This window comes from Chanodichthys erythropterus, chromosome 5, assembly GCF_024489055.1.
Source record: "Chanodichthys erythropterus isolate Z2021 chromosome 5, ASM2448905v1, whole genome shotgun sequence".
NCBI lineage: Eukaryota > Metazoa > Chordata > Actinopteri > Cypriniformes > Xenocyprididae > Chanodichthys > Chanodichthys erythropterus.
Window position 1 is genome coordinate 29,359,444 of NC_090225.1, and position 13,841 is coordinate 29,373,284.

Sequence of the window (13,841 nt, forward strand, 5' to 3'; positions counted from 1 at the left end):
AGCTTTGCGAATCTTTTGTTTCGAATCAGTGGTTCAGACAGAGTGCCAAAATCCCTTGATTTCAGTCAACGAGGCTTCGTTACGTCATAAGTGTTTTGACACTTCAATGGTTCACGTGACTTTGGCTGTTTGATACACGCTCCAAAGCACTGATTTGAAATGATTCGTAAAGCTTCAAAGCTTCATGAAGCAGTGTTTTGAAATCGCCCATCACTAGATATTGTTGAATAAATCACTATTTTGTTATTTTGGCGCACAAAAAGTATTCTCGTCACTTCATAACATTAAGGTTGAACCACTGTAGTCACATGAGCAGTTTTAAATAGCTCTTTCTGGGCATTGAAAAAGGGAGTGTTATTGCTGTGAATGGAGGCCTCACTGAGCCATTGGATTTCATCAAAATATCTTAATTTGTGTTCCTGAAGGTCTTACAGGTGTGGAACGACATTTGGATGAGTAATTAATGACAGAATTTTCATTTTTGAGTGAACTAACCCTTTAACTAGATATTCTGATTTGTGGAATCTTTTACAGTACATTTTACAGTACACAAGTTTTTCAAGTCACTATTGAGATTTCTGAAAACTTTCACATTGCAGTTTTGAGCCATTAACCCTTCCTTTAGTGTTTACCTCACTTTTCTGATTATAAATATATAGGGCAGTTAAATTTAAATTTAATATAAATTTATAGGGCAGTTTTGGGCCTTTAACCATTCCTAGAGTCCTTTACTTCACTATTGTGATTTGTTTTCTCAAATGTTGTTCTCAAACTCTGAATTAAAAGACAAAAGAAAGACAATACTGATACTGTTAACGTATTTATTCTTGAGAAGGAATATAAAAAGAACAGCAGAGTGAAGGATTCAACTGGAGAAAAACAAAAACAGGCTAATTTTGGCATGGCAGAGAAGACGTCTCAGTCTTTCCTGAGTGGCACGAGCTCTTCTCGAATGCCTTCCTTGGTGATGATGCAGATCTTGAGAGCATCTCCTGTGTAGACGTCCCTCTCAGCGGCTGAGATGAAAACATCCTTCACCAGCTGCACGGCCTTCTCCAGGGTCAGGGGCAGCTGCTCCACGTTCTCCATGTTCTTGAATCCGATCTAAGCACAAGAGAAACTAGTTCAAGAAAACTTCCTCCCGTTTAGCTCCCTTACACCAGTCATACACAGGGATTACATCGTCAGTTTGAGTATTACTTTCATTTTATAGACTAATAAGGTGAAATGTGTCCAGGATACAATTCACACAACAATTTTGCTCAATGAAAAATGAAACCTCTTTCAAAACCATTAAGATTTCTTGAATGGTGACATTCTCATGACAAATAAGCACATTTTCCAAATATTAACATTAATACATGTTAATGTGTGTATATTATATCTTGTTTTTTCTAATATATATATATATATATATATATATATATATATATATATATATATATATATAAAATGAACTCAAGATGATGAATTATTACAATGTCTACTTTATGGCCTTTATATAAAATGCTTGTAAGAATCTGAAGGATCGGCCTGCAATTGTGCAGACATTTCAAAATAAGAGTCCCGGTGTATTTCAGGCTTGTTTATAATTAAAAGTCACACGCTAAGTTTTTTCTTTTTCTTTTGGGCATTATTGGTATTTTGGTTACACAATAAATTGTATTTAATTTGATTTCAATTTAATTTATAGTAAATTATTGCAGTCTCCCCCACAGGAAGAAAAGACTAAGAACATTATTTGACACATATATTATTCATTTTATAAATTTTACTAGTAAAATCTGTGTCCCATTCACTGAGAGAGACACTATATAACAGCAAGGAGAACCATTTAAATGCTGTAATTTTGCATAATTTACAATGCATAATAATGCAAAATATTAGTATGTAATTAAATGTAATAGTATGCTATGTAATTAAAATTAATTTCAATAAATAAAAATATTGTTAAAAATCACACATTATTTGTTTGTCACATGCAGTAGGTCATTTGTTTTGCCGTGGGTAATAGGAGAATTTTTCACCCGGATACCACCGCAAGTATATTTCAAACCTGTAGGAAGCAGTATTTATATATATATGAGCCCAACTTCAACAACTCACTATTTTAAAAGCAATGTGAATTTGGGGTGGTCTTGAAAATGTCAAAACTCAAAATAATGGTCCTAAAATCAACCTTCATTTTCTTCAAAGTGGTGACTATCAAGTTTTAATGTTGTTTGTGTCTATGTGATGTTTTTAATATGCTCAAAAATGGAGTTTGAAACCGCCCGTTTCCTGCAGTCACAAACATCAATCCCATCAGCTTTTCTCCCCTGACTTTCTATGATGTTCAAAGCGTTTCTAAGGAAGCTGATTTTTAAAGGCCACTGTTTTGACTCTGAGATGGCGAACAGGAACATGGTTTGTGTAACATTAGCAACACATTATTAGCTGTTTGATAACTTAGTCAAGCCAAAAGCTAATCATATCAATAGGTTGTTTGCAATCATGTGGTTCTGGTGATGCGCAAAATACCGGTGGAGGGCAAGCAGTGAAAATTAGAATGGAAGAGATGGAGAAAAGTCCTTTCTGTGCTGGTTTAGAAAGCTATAAACAGAAAATCACAACATATGTTGGACGTGATCTTTATGTTATGAAGATGAGCGACTTTTCCACTGAATTGAAAGACTTTGAGAAAGGAGGTAGCAGGCTTCCCACTCTTTCATGAACACCAGATTCAAGGACTTTCAAGAACTTTTTAAAGCACCGCTTATTTTATATCAAATTCACATCACATATGGAGCGTCATACAGACCTCTTACAATACTTAACATTTTAATCCTCCTATTGCATTTGCATCATTTGTACACTAATTTTGGAAATAAATTAAAACCTTTCTTATCCCTAATGTTAACAATTATTCCATACTAGTTTTGGTTTTAATTTTTTATGAACCATTACTTGAGTAAAAAACATAATATAGAGAGAATATTATAAAAATACATTTTGCAATTGAGTGAAAAAAAAATGTATTATATGGATCGTAACTGTGGCTTAAAGTCAGAATATATACAATATATTATAGATAAGCTTCCAATTCTGAGAAAAGAAAGTCAGAATTGAGAGATATAAATGAGCACTTCTGAGGAAAAAAGTTTATATAATCACAATTCTTTAAAAGACTTTATAAGACACAATTGTGGTCTTATACTCACGCAATTCAGACTTTTTAAAGGGTTAGTTCACCCAAAAATGGCATGGATGAAAGAACATCATCTACAGCTCAACCTGGCTGAGACTGAGCTTCTCGTCTTCCCTGCCAATCCGACTCTAAATCACGATTTCAGTATCCAGCTAGGCACATCCTCAATTACCCCATCAAATTCGGCCAGAAATCTTGGAGTAATCCTTGATGATCAACTGACCTTCAAAGACCACATTGCAATGACAGCTCGGTCATGCAGATTTGCACTATACAACATCAGGAAAATCAGGCCCTTTCTAACAGAACATGCAACACAACTTCTGGTCCAGGCTCTGGTCATTTCTAGGCTTGATTACTGCAATGCACTTCTGGCTGGACTGCCATCATGCACAATCAAGCCTCTACAAATAATTCAGAACGCAGCAGTACGTCTCGTCTTCAACGAGCCCAAAAGAGCCCACGTCACGCCTCTCTTCATCTCTCTTCACTGGCTACCACTTGCTTCTCGCATCAAATTCAAGGCGTTGACGCTTGCTTACAGATCTACCACAGGCTCAGCACCCTCCTACTTCCACTCACTCTTACGAGTCTACACTCCTACCAGAAACCTGCGCTCATTAAAGGAGCGAAGGCTTGTGGTACCATCACAGAGAGGCACAAAATCACTTTCCAGAACATTCTCATTCACTGTCCCTTGCTGGTGGAATGATCTTCCTGCCTTCATCCGGAATGCGGAATCCCTGCCTATATTCAAAAGAGAGCTGAAAACCCATCTCTTTCGTGAGCACTTAACCTCATCTTAAGAAAAAAAAAAAGAAAAAAAAAAATCTAATTCCTATCCTTTCACTTCCTCTAATCCCTCTCTATTGTAGCTTAGGATAATCTGAGCACTGCCCATAACTTGTATTATGAGCACTTCTTGTCTATTTGCCTCGTCATAACGACTCGCTTGTTGTATTCCTCACTTGTAAGTCGCTTTGGATAAAAGCGTCTGCCAAATGAATAAATGTAAATGTAAATGTAAAAATGAAAATTTTGTCATTTATTCACCTTCAAGTTGTTCCAAACCTGTTTGAATGTCTTTTGTTCTGCTGAACACAAAGAAAGATATTTGGAAGAATGTCAATAACCAAGCAGATCTCGCCCCCCATTGACTACCATAGTAATGGATAATGGCGATATCTGTTTGGTTCCAAAACAAATATACTAGGACTAAGAGGGGCGTGTTATAATTTTCTCAAAATGTATTTCAAATTTAATTCAAGCACTTTCAAGGACCAATATTTGTTTTCAAGTATTTTCCAGGCCTTGAATTTATGTGTCATAAATCCAAGTCCTTTCAAGTACTTTCAAGGGGCGTGGGAACCCTGAGGTAGATATAGAGAATGTGAAGCTGCCGTCATGCCGCGTTCAGTTCTAGTTTGGTTTGTTTATATCGCGCTGCCTTTCTGCTAGTGAAGTTAGGGCAGTATTTTGATTTTCTGTCACGATTGTGAAAAATGTCGCCATTGTAGGTCATTTATGCTGAATCGAGAATCGCAACAGGAGCTCACGTCATCGTTCAGGGAAAAAACTGGATGGTATAATACAATTGTTGCCTTTTATACGTGTAAAAACACGTAGGGAAGGTTGAGGAGGTGACGGGAAGACGACGTATATCAAATCTAATAATGTCACTGATTTAACCCACTCCCTATCAGTCAATAAAATAATCACATAGCTGAGTGTTTTTGAAAGTGTTGTCTTTGTTGTTGAATCGACTTCTGTCAGCTTGTTAAACATTTATTTATTTGGACATTTTCTACTGTATGATTGCTACAGCAGCGCATGACACTGTTCTCATGGTAACCAGACCAACATTGTGAACAGAATACTACAAAACTGAAGTGAAAACACCAAATTATCATTCAATGGGATAAAATAGCTTCTCTTCCCTGCAAACGATACCATGAAGAATGTGAATATTTAACGGAGTCAAAAACAAATAAGGTGAGCAGGTGTACATCTTCATTTCAGTATCAGCAGATGCAAAACGCTATTAAAGGCGACAACTTTTAAAGTAAAAAAAAATGATATAAGTTATAAAAAACAGTACAAGTTATGTAAACTATATAGGCTAAACACCTTCTGGGTTCTCGATTTTATCGATTTGAGCAACCATAAACAACGCAAAACATACAGATTTTGAGTTTTTGATAGGATTCTTATATAAAACATCATATAAACAACACTCCCTGCCCTCCAGGGAGTGCTGCTGTGACGTCATGTCAGGGTTCCTACGCGGTTTGGAAAAGTATGGAAAAGTATGGAATTTGATTTGAGTTTTTTCCAGGTCTGGAAAAGTATGGAAAAAAGAAATCAGAGTTTGGAAAAATATTTGTGTTTCCAGACTATTGCCTCTATTCAGTTTTTTAATTTATTATACCTGCAAACTAGTCACTTTGTGGCGAAATTAGCAGTTTTGAATCAAAATACATCATTTATGTGAATCGTTTACATCCGAAGAGTTCTCATAAGAATTGCAAATGGGCTACTACTTTCCCATAGACTGGAGTTAGTCACGATCTTTCTTAGCGCTCTGTGGCGTGACAGATCGCTGTAGCGCTCGTGAACCAGCCATCTCTTTGGCTTTACTAGTTACAACACAAAATGATTGAGAATCTGAAGGCATGTTGAAAGATACAGTACAACTTACCAAAATCTGTCATGTCGCATGCAATCGATTAATCAGCGTTTCAACCGCAGAAAGGCGTCAATAAAACAGCTTGTAAAAATGTCACATTTAGCCTACCTCAGAAAAGCCTTACAATGTCCAATAACTCATCATTTAGCTACAAAAATGAACTTTGAGAGGAGCATTTTGATAAATATATGCTCTATAGGCTATTACATATTCATTGTATTTGTACTTAACATGTGCTTCTATATTGAATACATAAATCTGTTTTATGACAGTCACCATTTAAATGTTTAGGCCTACATAAAAAGAGTAGAAAAATAATTGTCACTTTGATTATAACGTTATTATAAAAACTTCCTTATGTGTAAGTTAGCCTATATGTAAGTAACTTACGATCAATTTAACCTAATATTATAATGACGTACCAGCTGTGGTTCCCTGTATTGTTTACAGCATTAGTTGAGAGATTTTTTTCTTTGAGGAAATTTGCCATGTACTGTACCTGATAGGCCCAAATTAATCAATACTGAATCAAAGGTAATCAAATCAAAATCAAATCGCAAGCTTCTGAATCAAAATCACATTCAATTATGAAATTTTTCAATGCTCAGCCCCGGTGCCAAAATGTTTTATTTTTTATTTTTTACTTGAAGCAAATGTTGTTTTTTTCCATTTATGTTCTTTTCAGAGTGCACCAGAATGCTTCCTTTACATGTTAAAATCACAAAAATATTCTCCTGGGGGAGGATGCCCCCAGACCCCCTACAACTATCTACTTTCTACATGTCACCTTTTTCACCTCTCTTCACTTTGCAAATATGTTTATAGAGTTACAAATTTCTAATATATTACGGAAACTGCTTGTGCTACTCATACTCGTAGGCTACTCTATAAAAATACTTTGATACATATAATATATGAAACATATAATGTTTCATATATTATATGTATATATGATATATGATAATATATGATACATATAATGTTGAGAACAGAGCAGATGGATAAATCACAGAAGGATCTCTATAAAGGAAATGTATCGAATTAATAGACAAATTAAATATTCACGCCTATGTAGCGAGTGGTATGGCCGGAAAGGGAAACAAACTAAGTCATGACAACTTGTTAAATGGAATATATTAGTACTTGTAGATTTTATTCCCAACAAAAGTTACACAGGTACGTGGTTTTTAAGAAGAGAAGGGCCTAGGACATGAATACTAAATACAAAACTTTATTTCAACAATCAAACACTAATTTAAAAATCACTAAAAGACTGTAGGACCCGGACTACAAACATGAAGCAGTGACATTTCCTCTCTCAAGATCCATTAATCAGGAGAAAAGGAGACCGAGGCTCACCAATGGCAGAAATCGTTTGGAAGGAGGTCTGGAAATTTGAGTATGGAAAAGTATGGAATTTTGAAATGGAAAATGTGTAGGAACCCTGTCATGTGCAAACAACCTATTACCGTCATGTGTCTGATGTTGTAGAGAGGGATACATAAATGGCATCACCATTCTGAAACACTGACTTGTAGACGAGCCTGTGTAATTCGCTCTTCTCAATCAGTTTCTGCTTCAAACATATATTTCTGATTTGTGTAGCGTTAACTACAGTTGAACGAGAGGATCAGGCAGTCTGAGCTGCTGTGATTGACTGGAGGTGGAGACTAATTTGCATATTCATGAAGCAAGGGTGTCAAGTTACATTCAAGCGTTTTAAGGCATGAATAAATTATTTCCACAAGTAAGAACATTTAAATATGTCATTTTACTCAAAGATGATTTTTAAAAGATAAAATTATGTACTGCACGGGGCAAATGAGAATTTCTCCCTGTATTTAGGTGGTGTAAGAATCACCCGACTATTAAATCCATCTTGTTTAGAAACACAGACGCTATTTTCTGTGAATGTGCAACACTTCCTAATTCACTAGCTACAGGCAGAGAGCTAAAATAATACAATGCAGTAAACGGTAAAAAACAAACCAGTGTGTTTTTAATTACAAAACATAATATGAGAAATACCCATTTGCATTGCTATATCAAGCAGCATAATGAGCTGTTATGTGCAGCTGAAATAACTTGAAGACTCACACATTCAAATGGCTGCATCGCTCTTACAGTAAAAATAAGGTGGACAGAATCTCATCTGACCTAACCTGGACTGTCTTACCTGGTTGTCAAGAAGAGGCTGCAGCATTGCACTGGCTGATCCACCGGCTTTATAAGAGTCTCTCTGGTAAGAGCCAACCGGATCGAAACTATAAACGGCACCTCGACCTGGAATGAGAAAACACACTGGCTACTGAAAAACAATCGATTGAAATGATTTTGGCCTATTTGGCTTTTCATAATGTGTTGTTTGAGACTACTAGAAGGAAAATATCCAAAATAATTTTTTTTTACTGCACTTTATCTGTTTGCATTTGTTGATTTTGATTTCAGCACACATTTTTAAAGGCTGAGTCAGTGTACTTACACACACCAAATTCAGCCTTATTACTGTCTATATTCAGAAGATTCATTCATATATCATTCACCTGATTTACAGAACATTTTATTCCTAAAAATATGGTGGAAATATATTTATTTTCTGGCTGCTGACAGAACTTTCTGATTTAATGGAGTGATAAAAAGTGAGACCCAAAATCTAATCTGTAAAAACTTTTAACTCAAACAAAATCAAATTGATCCTGGCTTTATCCAGCGCTCAGATTTCTGTTCTGTAAATCTATGCAAATGTCTGCATATTTAATTATTTTATACCTCATTTGAATACTGAAACATAACATTTCAGAAAACTTGTAATACACAAAATGTTTGCAATTCTTAATGTAATCAATCAAATAAGGAAGTAGGGTGATGTCTAGAAGTACGTTTTTTACCCTGTTCACCTGAGGTGTCTTGCTTTAAAAGTCGACCACACATTTCAGAGCTAGTGAAAAACAAGATAATGTTTTTGACACACTTCAGTCCCGTTGACAAACTCACCCTCCTCATCGAGACCGCCGATGATGTTGTACACGTAGTACGGGAAGAAACGCCTGCCGTACAGGATGGTGGACAGCATGGCTGCGATGGCTCCGCTGGTCATGCTCTTATTGTTTGAATGCTTGTACATCTATAAGGGAAAGAATCATTATGTGACTGAACATGATCTGACCAGAAAATACTATGACATTTTCATTTCTAGCTTCTGTTGTCAAACGCACCTTCAGTCTCGCCTCAATGATTTTGGTTAGCGTCAAGCAGTCGCCATGGAAACCACTGCAGCCAATCACTGTAGTGTCTGTCCTGTGTGGGAATGAACCAGAGAGATCAGGTTCAGCCGTCTTGAAATCTCCAAACACTTACAGTTAGATCAAAGTTTCACAGAAAGCACTGGAAGATGGGCAGAAACCTGCTATCTCCAAACTGTCAGTCAAACCTGTTTTTGGAGATGAGAGATTTCTTCCTGACAGCGATGATAAGGAATATTCACTATATATTTGCTTCCTGAAGGCAGAGTAATCAATCAGTGTCACTAGTTTAACCGTTCCTTGTCTTGTGACTTGCAGGAACAAGAACATTGAGACAGAGATGGCTTATTAAATATCTCTGATTTAAACTGCAGTACAGTTGGTAACAGTATTATATATATATATATATTCAGCATTTTCATCTTGTGATTTTTCTGGGAAATGTCACTATTTTCTTTTTTATTCACTATTTTAGTTTCAGTTATTATTTTAAATCTTATTAGATTTTTATATTTTCTGATTTCATTTTTCGTAAAGTTTAAATTTTTTAGTGTGCTTTGTTTTTAGTTTTATTTTTGGTTGTTTTTAAACTTGGCCTTTTCGTTTTTATAAATGTTTATTTCAGTATTAACATTTATTTCAAGCAATGAACTATATCTAGTTAACTATAATCTTTATATTGAATAATATGCATCATATAATTATCTTAGTCTTTCCTTCCTGAACAGTTTACTTTGAATCAAATGAAAATAAATATAAATATATGGAAATATAAAATTTATTTGGTTTGTGTAACGAAATAAACAAAGGAAATTGATATACATACGACTTTGATTAAAGTCGGCATGAAATCAAAATCGACCGTATAAACTTTACTAGTGCATATTATTACTCTTGTGGTGAACAATTAATCCGTGCAAGTTAATACACAGAAAAAAAAATAGTTTGTCGTGGCAGTCTTTAATCAAAATCTGAAGTTACTTCCGGTCTGGAATGCTGTTCCTTCCCTGATGACGTCAGTTTGACGGCTTGGGTTGAAAACGCTTAAACCACTCCTCTGCAACTGTTAGCCTGCTATGAGCGAGAGATGGAGAGGAGGAGCACTAAAGTAAAACCCTGCCCTCTATTCAATATTCCGTTTCACTTGGAAATATGTCACAACACTGGAGAAAAGTCATTTGCAACTTCCAGTTCACGCAGACTTTAATGAACAGGCCAAAATACAGCGGGACTCTTATTTTGAAATGCATGCACTTTGCTTTTGCTGCTCATTCAAGATCAGATGAGGGAGATAATAAAAAAACTACATTATTAAAAGCATTACAACACATTACTATATTAATAATATAAAGTAAACTGTCATTATTGATCAGCATTAGTTCATAAGCAATCGTTTGACTAATGTTCTCTAATCATTGATTGTGAGCTGAACTGAGGCTCTGCTGCAAGAGCCTGAAGAACGTGCAACAGCGCCATCTTCTGACTTTAAAACATGCAGCGCTCACATTTAATGAAATTAATGTTAATAATCACATTAGGGAGTATCACGATTTGTTTTTCTCTCCACAAAATATAAAACGTCTTAAAATGATCATTAATACTTTTGTTATACTGTTTAAGGCACTGAAGACTTTAGATGACCTTAAATTGATCTGATGAGCACAAGCACAGTGGAATAATGAAAGTGATCAGCGTGATTGATATTCAAACGGTAAACACGCGCTGCACTGTGTGTGTATCTGCAGTCTGTAGAGCCGGTTTCCCCTTTTGAATGACGAATATAAACAAATTTATATGAAGAAATTGTCAGTTTCTCCTTTACTCAGGAGCAGAACGGTGTGTTCAAATGCAGCTTTTTTGCACTGATACAGGCGACAACACAGTCAGCTTTTATCAATGCTAGTTCTTTGGTGTCTGTTTGGTGTGTGATATTTTCCCTAATATTGTGAAACTTTCACATGCAGCATCTCATTTAATTACATAAACACAGCACATGATGTGATAGACTACTGGGCACAGAACACGAAAATAACATGCACATGTCACTATTATCAGTAAAAATATCACTCACAAATGAATATATTTATTTGCAAATGCAACCGTTTTAGGCACAGTCTGGAGTCCTGTGTTAAGTTTGTTTGTTTGTTTGGTCGGCTGGTTGAATCAGTCCTTAATTTCCAGTCATTTAAAAAAATAGATCCAAAACACTGACACAAATATATGATGTTCACAGATGGATCCATCATGCCTTGATTATATTTAATTAAATTACTGTACTTTATTGTACTGTGCAAAGTCTGGTTAAAATAATAGTCTATATAATAAATGACAGATTATATATACACTAAATATGATCAAAAAGCTAAAAAAACAAAAAACATACAGATTTCATTTTACGTGAATGATTGATGTGATAACTCACAGTTTGTAGCATTTGGGAGAGTCTCTGCTGTGGATGCTGTATCCCTCACTTAAACGTGTGTCTGAAGCCACGAGAGCAAAGTCTTCCCCAGCCACCGCCAGCACAGTCCTGAGAAACACAGTAAAACATTAACATTTATAGTGACGAGAACAGACAGGACGATCTCAACACTGCACTTAAATTATACACAGGGTTACTGTTAGGTGTAATGCATTACTAAATAATTATGTACTGTAATTTAATTACTTTTCGCTTGAAAAAGTGAAGGGATTACTCTGTATTTTATTACAGTTACTTCTAATGTAATTGAATTTAATACTTTATAGACTACAGAACAATTCTGTATAAAACAATAATGTATTTAACATCAACATTTAACATCTAATGTTAAAATGTATGTTTTTAATGTGATCTTCTCCCTTATATACTTTGGTCAGTTCAAAAATAATTTATGCAACTGTACATATTTATTTGGAAATTAAAAGAGCAGTTTCATTTCTATTATAAAAAAGTAAAGCAGAGTGTAATTAGTACAACAATCGAATTACACTGTTGAGGATATAATTAGTAGCTAGTAATTAAATACTTTTAGTGTAACTTATCCAACACACACACATATACATATATATATATATACACACACACACACACAGCCCATAATAGTAAGTTTGAAATGAATCTGCAGAAATCAGGCAGCAACATCAATACATCATGAAATATACACATATTATTATGCAGATATCAGCCGTTTTGACTTATATTTTTTACTTTAAGAAAGTGTAAATCAGTCTCTTTAATTGTCCGTCATATTCTGCAGTTTTGATAGTGAAAGTAAAAAAAAAACACCGTTCAAAACAACTTATTATTTTACTATTACGACTGAATTTAACTCCAGAATGCCTAGCTTATTATACGGTGGAAACTGCAGTGAAATCGCGGTGAAAACAGACTTTATATAGAGTTTCTCAGTGAATTTCTGCGGTGAAATGAACTGTCATGCTCGGCGCGTGAGGAAGATGATGAAGAGACAGAAACTCGCGCGCGTCTGCTGCTTCTTACCCCCCGTTGAAGGCATAAGGAGAGAATTTATGCTCCACTGGACCGCTGTAGTGATATTCCTTCATCTTTCCATTATCTCCATAAGCTTGAGAAGAAATCATGATGGAGCTCCCTCAGCAAAACTCGCTGTATCACCGCAATATGGCCGCCGGAAGTTGACAGGTTCTTTGTTTCCTGTGCGCTCACGTCACAGAGTTTGAAGTCACGTGGTAGCTTATGCCGCCGTCTGCTGGTAGCCTCCTTTATTCACAGGTGCTGGGTAATCATCATAAACTTTAGTCAGTTGTGTATAACCTGTATTATTTATGCGTAAACAAGTTCCCAGTGTGTTTCATCGCGCTCAGGTGAAAAGGGACAGAGAAAGTTAGGCTGGACTCACTGAGGTGAACTGGGTTAGCTTATTAGCTAAAGGGCTAGTTCATCCGAAAATGACAATTCTGCCCTTCATTCTCTCTCTCCTCCTCCCCAGGATAATTAATTTGTAATTTCAGCATGTGAATGAAGCATTCTGGTGCACTGTGACAAGAAAATAAAGGGAAAAGACAACATTTGCTTCAAGTAAAAAAAAAATAAAAAAAAATGTATTGACACTGGCCCTGGGGATTGACACAAATTGTACAATTTGATTCAATTAGATTAGCTTGGGGCCTTATCAGGTACATAGCAAACTTACTCAAAGAAAATATATCTCTCAGCTAATGCTGTACACTATAAGGAACCCATTTGGTACATCTTTATATTATTAGAGGTTAAAATTATTGATTTTTAGACTACTTTAAATTACACATAAGAGAGTTTTTATAATAACGTAATAATAGATTGAGCAGTGATAAGATGATGTTGATGGGATGATATTTTGCTTTGTATAAGGATGGAAACGGTTTAATGAATATCTTTAATAATTTAAATAATTTAATATATATATTTAAAATATATAAATATAACTAAATCAAATCTACACCCAACATATACCACACATGATTTTAATGGACCACCTCAGCTTAGGCATACATATATATACAAATAATAATCGTACTGTGAATGAGAAAAATAAATAAATACATAAACATGCACGCTGACACAGAAGCTAGGATGTGTGTATGTGTTGGGTATGTGTCATTATTTCATTATTATTATTACTGTTATTATTATTGATATTAGCCTACTGTTGCCGTCATCACAAAATATTATCATCATCGCCATCTTTAGCAGGCCTAACATTTACAATCGTGATAATATTCAACA

General features: G+C 35.2%; 1 protein-coding gene across 1 annotated transcript; it reads right to left on the reverse strand.

Annotated features, from left to right (window-relative positions):
* Positions 1-807: 807 nt before the first annotated feature.
* On the reverse strand, positions 808-12,755 carry psmb1 (proteasome 20S subunit beta 1). The gene is made up of 6 exons (XM_067385445.1): positions 12,597-12,755; positions 11,538-11,645; positions 9,089-9,170; positions 8,868-8,997; positions 8,050-8,156; positions 808-1,104 (listed from the first exon to the last, which is right to left on the reverse strand). The coding sequence occupies exons 1-6, from the start codon at positions 12,695-12,697 to the stop codon at positions 919-921; spliced, it is 714 nt and encodes a 237-aa protein (XP_067241546.1). The 5' UTR covers positions 12,698-12,755; the 3' UTR covers positions 808-918.
* Positions 12,756-13,841: the final 1,086 nt, after the last annotated feature.

What these genes read in the sequence shown, in the direction of transcription:
- psmb1 (XM_067385445.1), bottom strand. Translation starts at nt 12,697, where the DNA reads ATGATTTCTTCTCAAGCTTATGGAGATAATGGAAAGATGAAGGAATAT. An exon ending in TCATTGAGGCGAGACTGAAG is followed by an intron (nt 8,998 to 9,088) that starts GTGCGTTTGACA and finishes TTTCCCTTATAG; the next exon opens with ATGTACAAGCATTCAAACAA. An exon ending in CGGCGGTCTCGATGAGGAGG is followed by an intron (nt 8,157 to 8,867) that starts GTGAGTTTGTCA and finishes TTCTCATTCCAG; the next exon opens with GTCGAGGTGCCGTTTATAGT.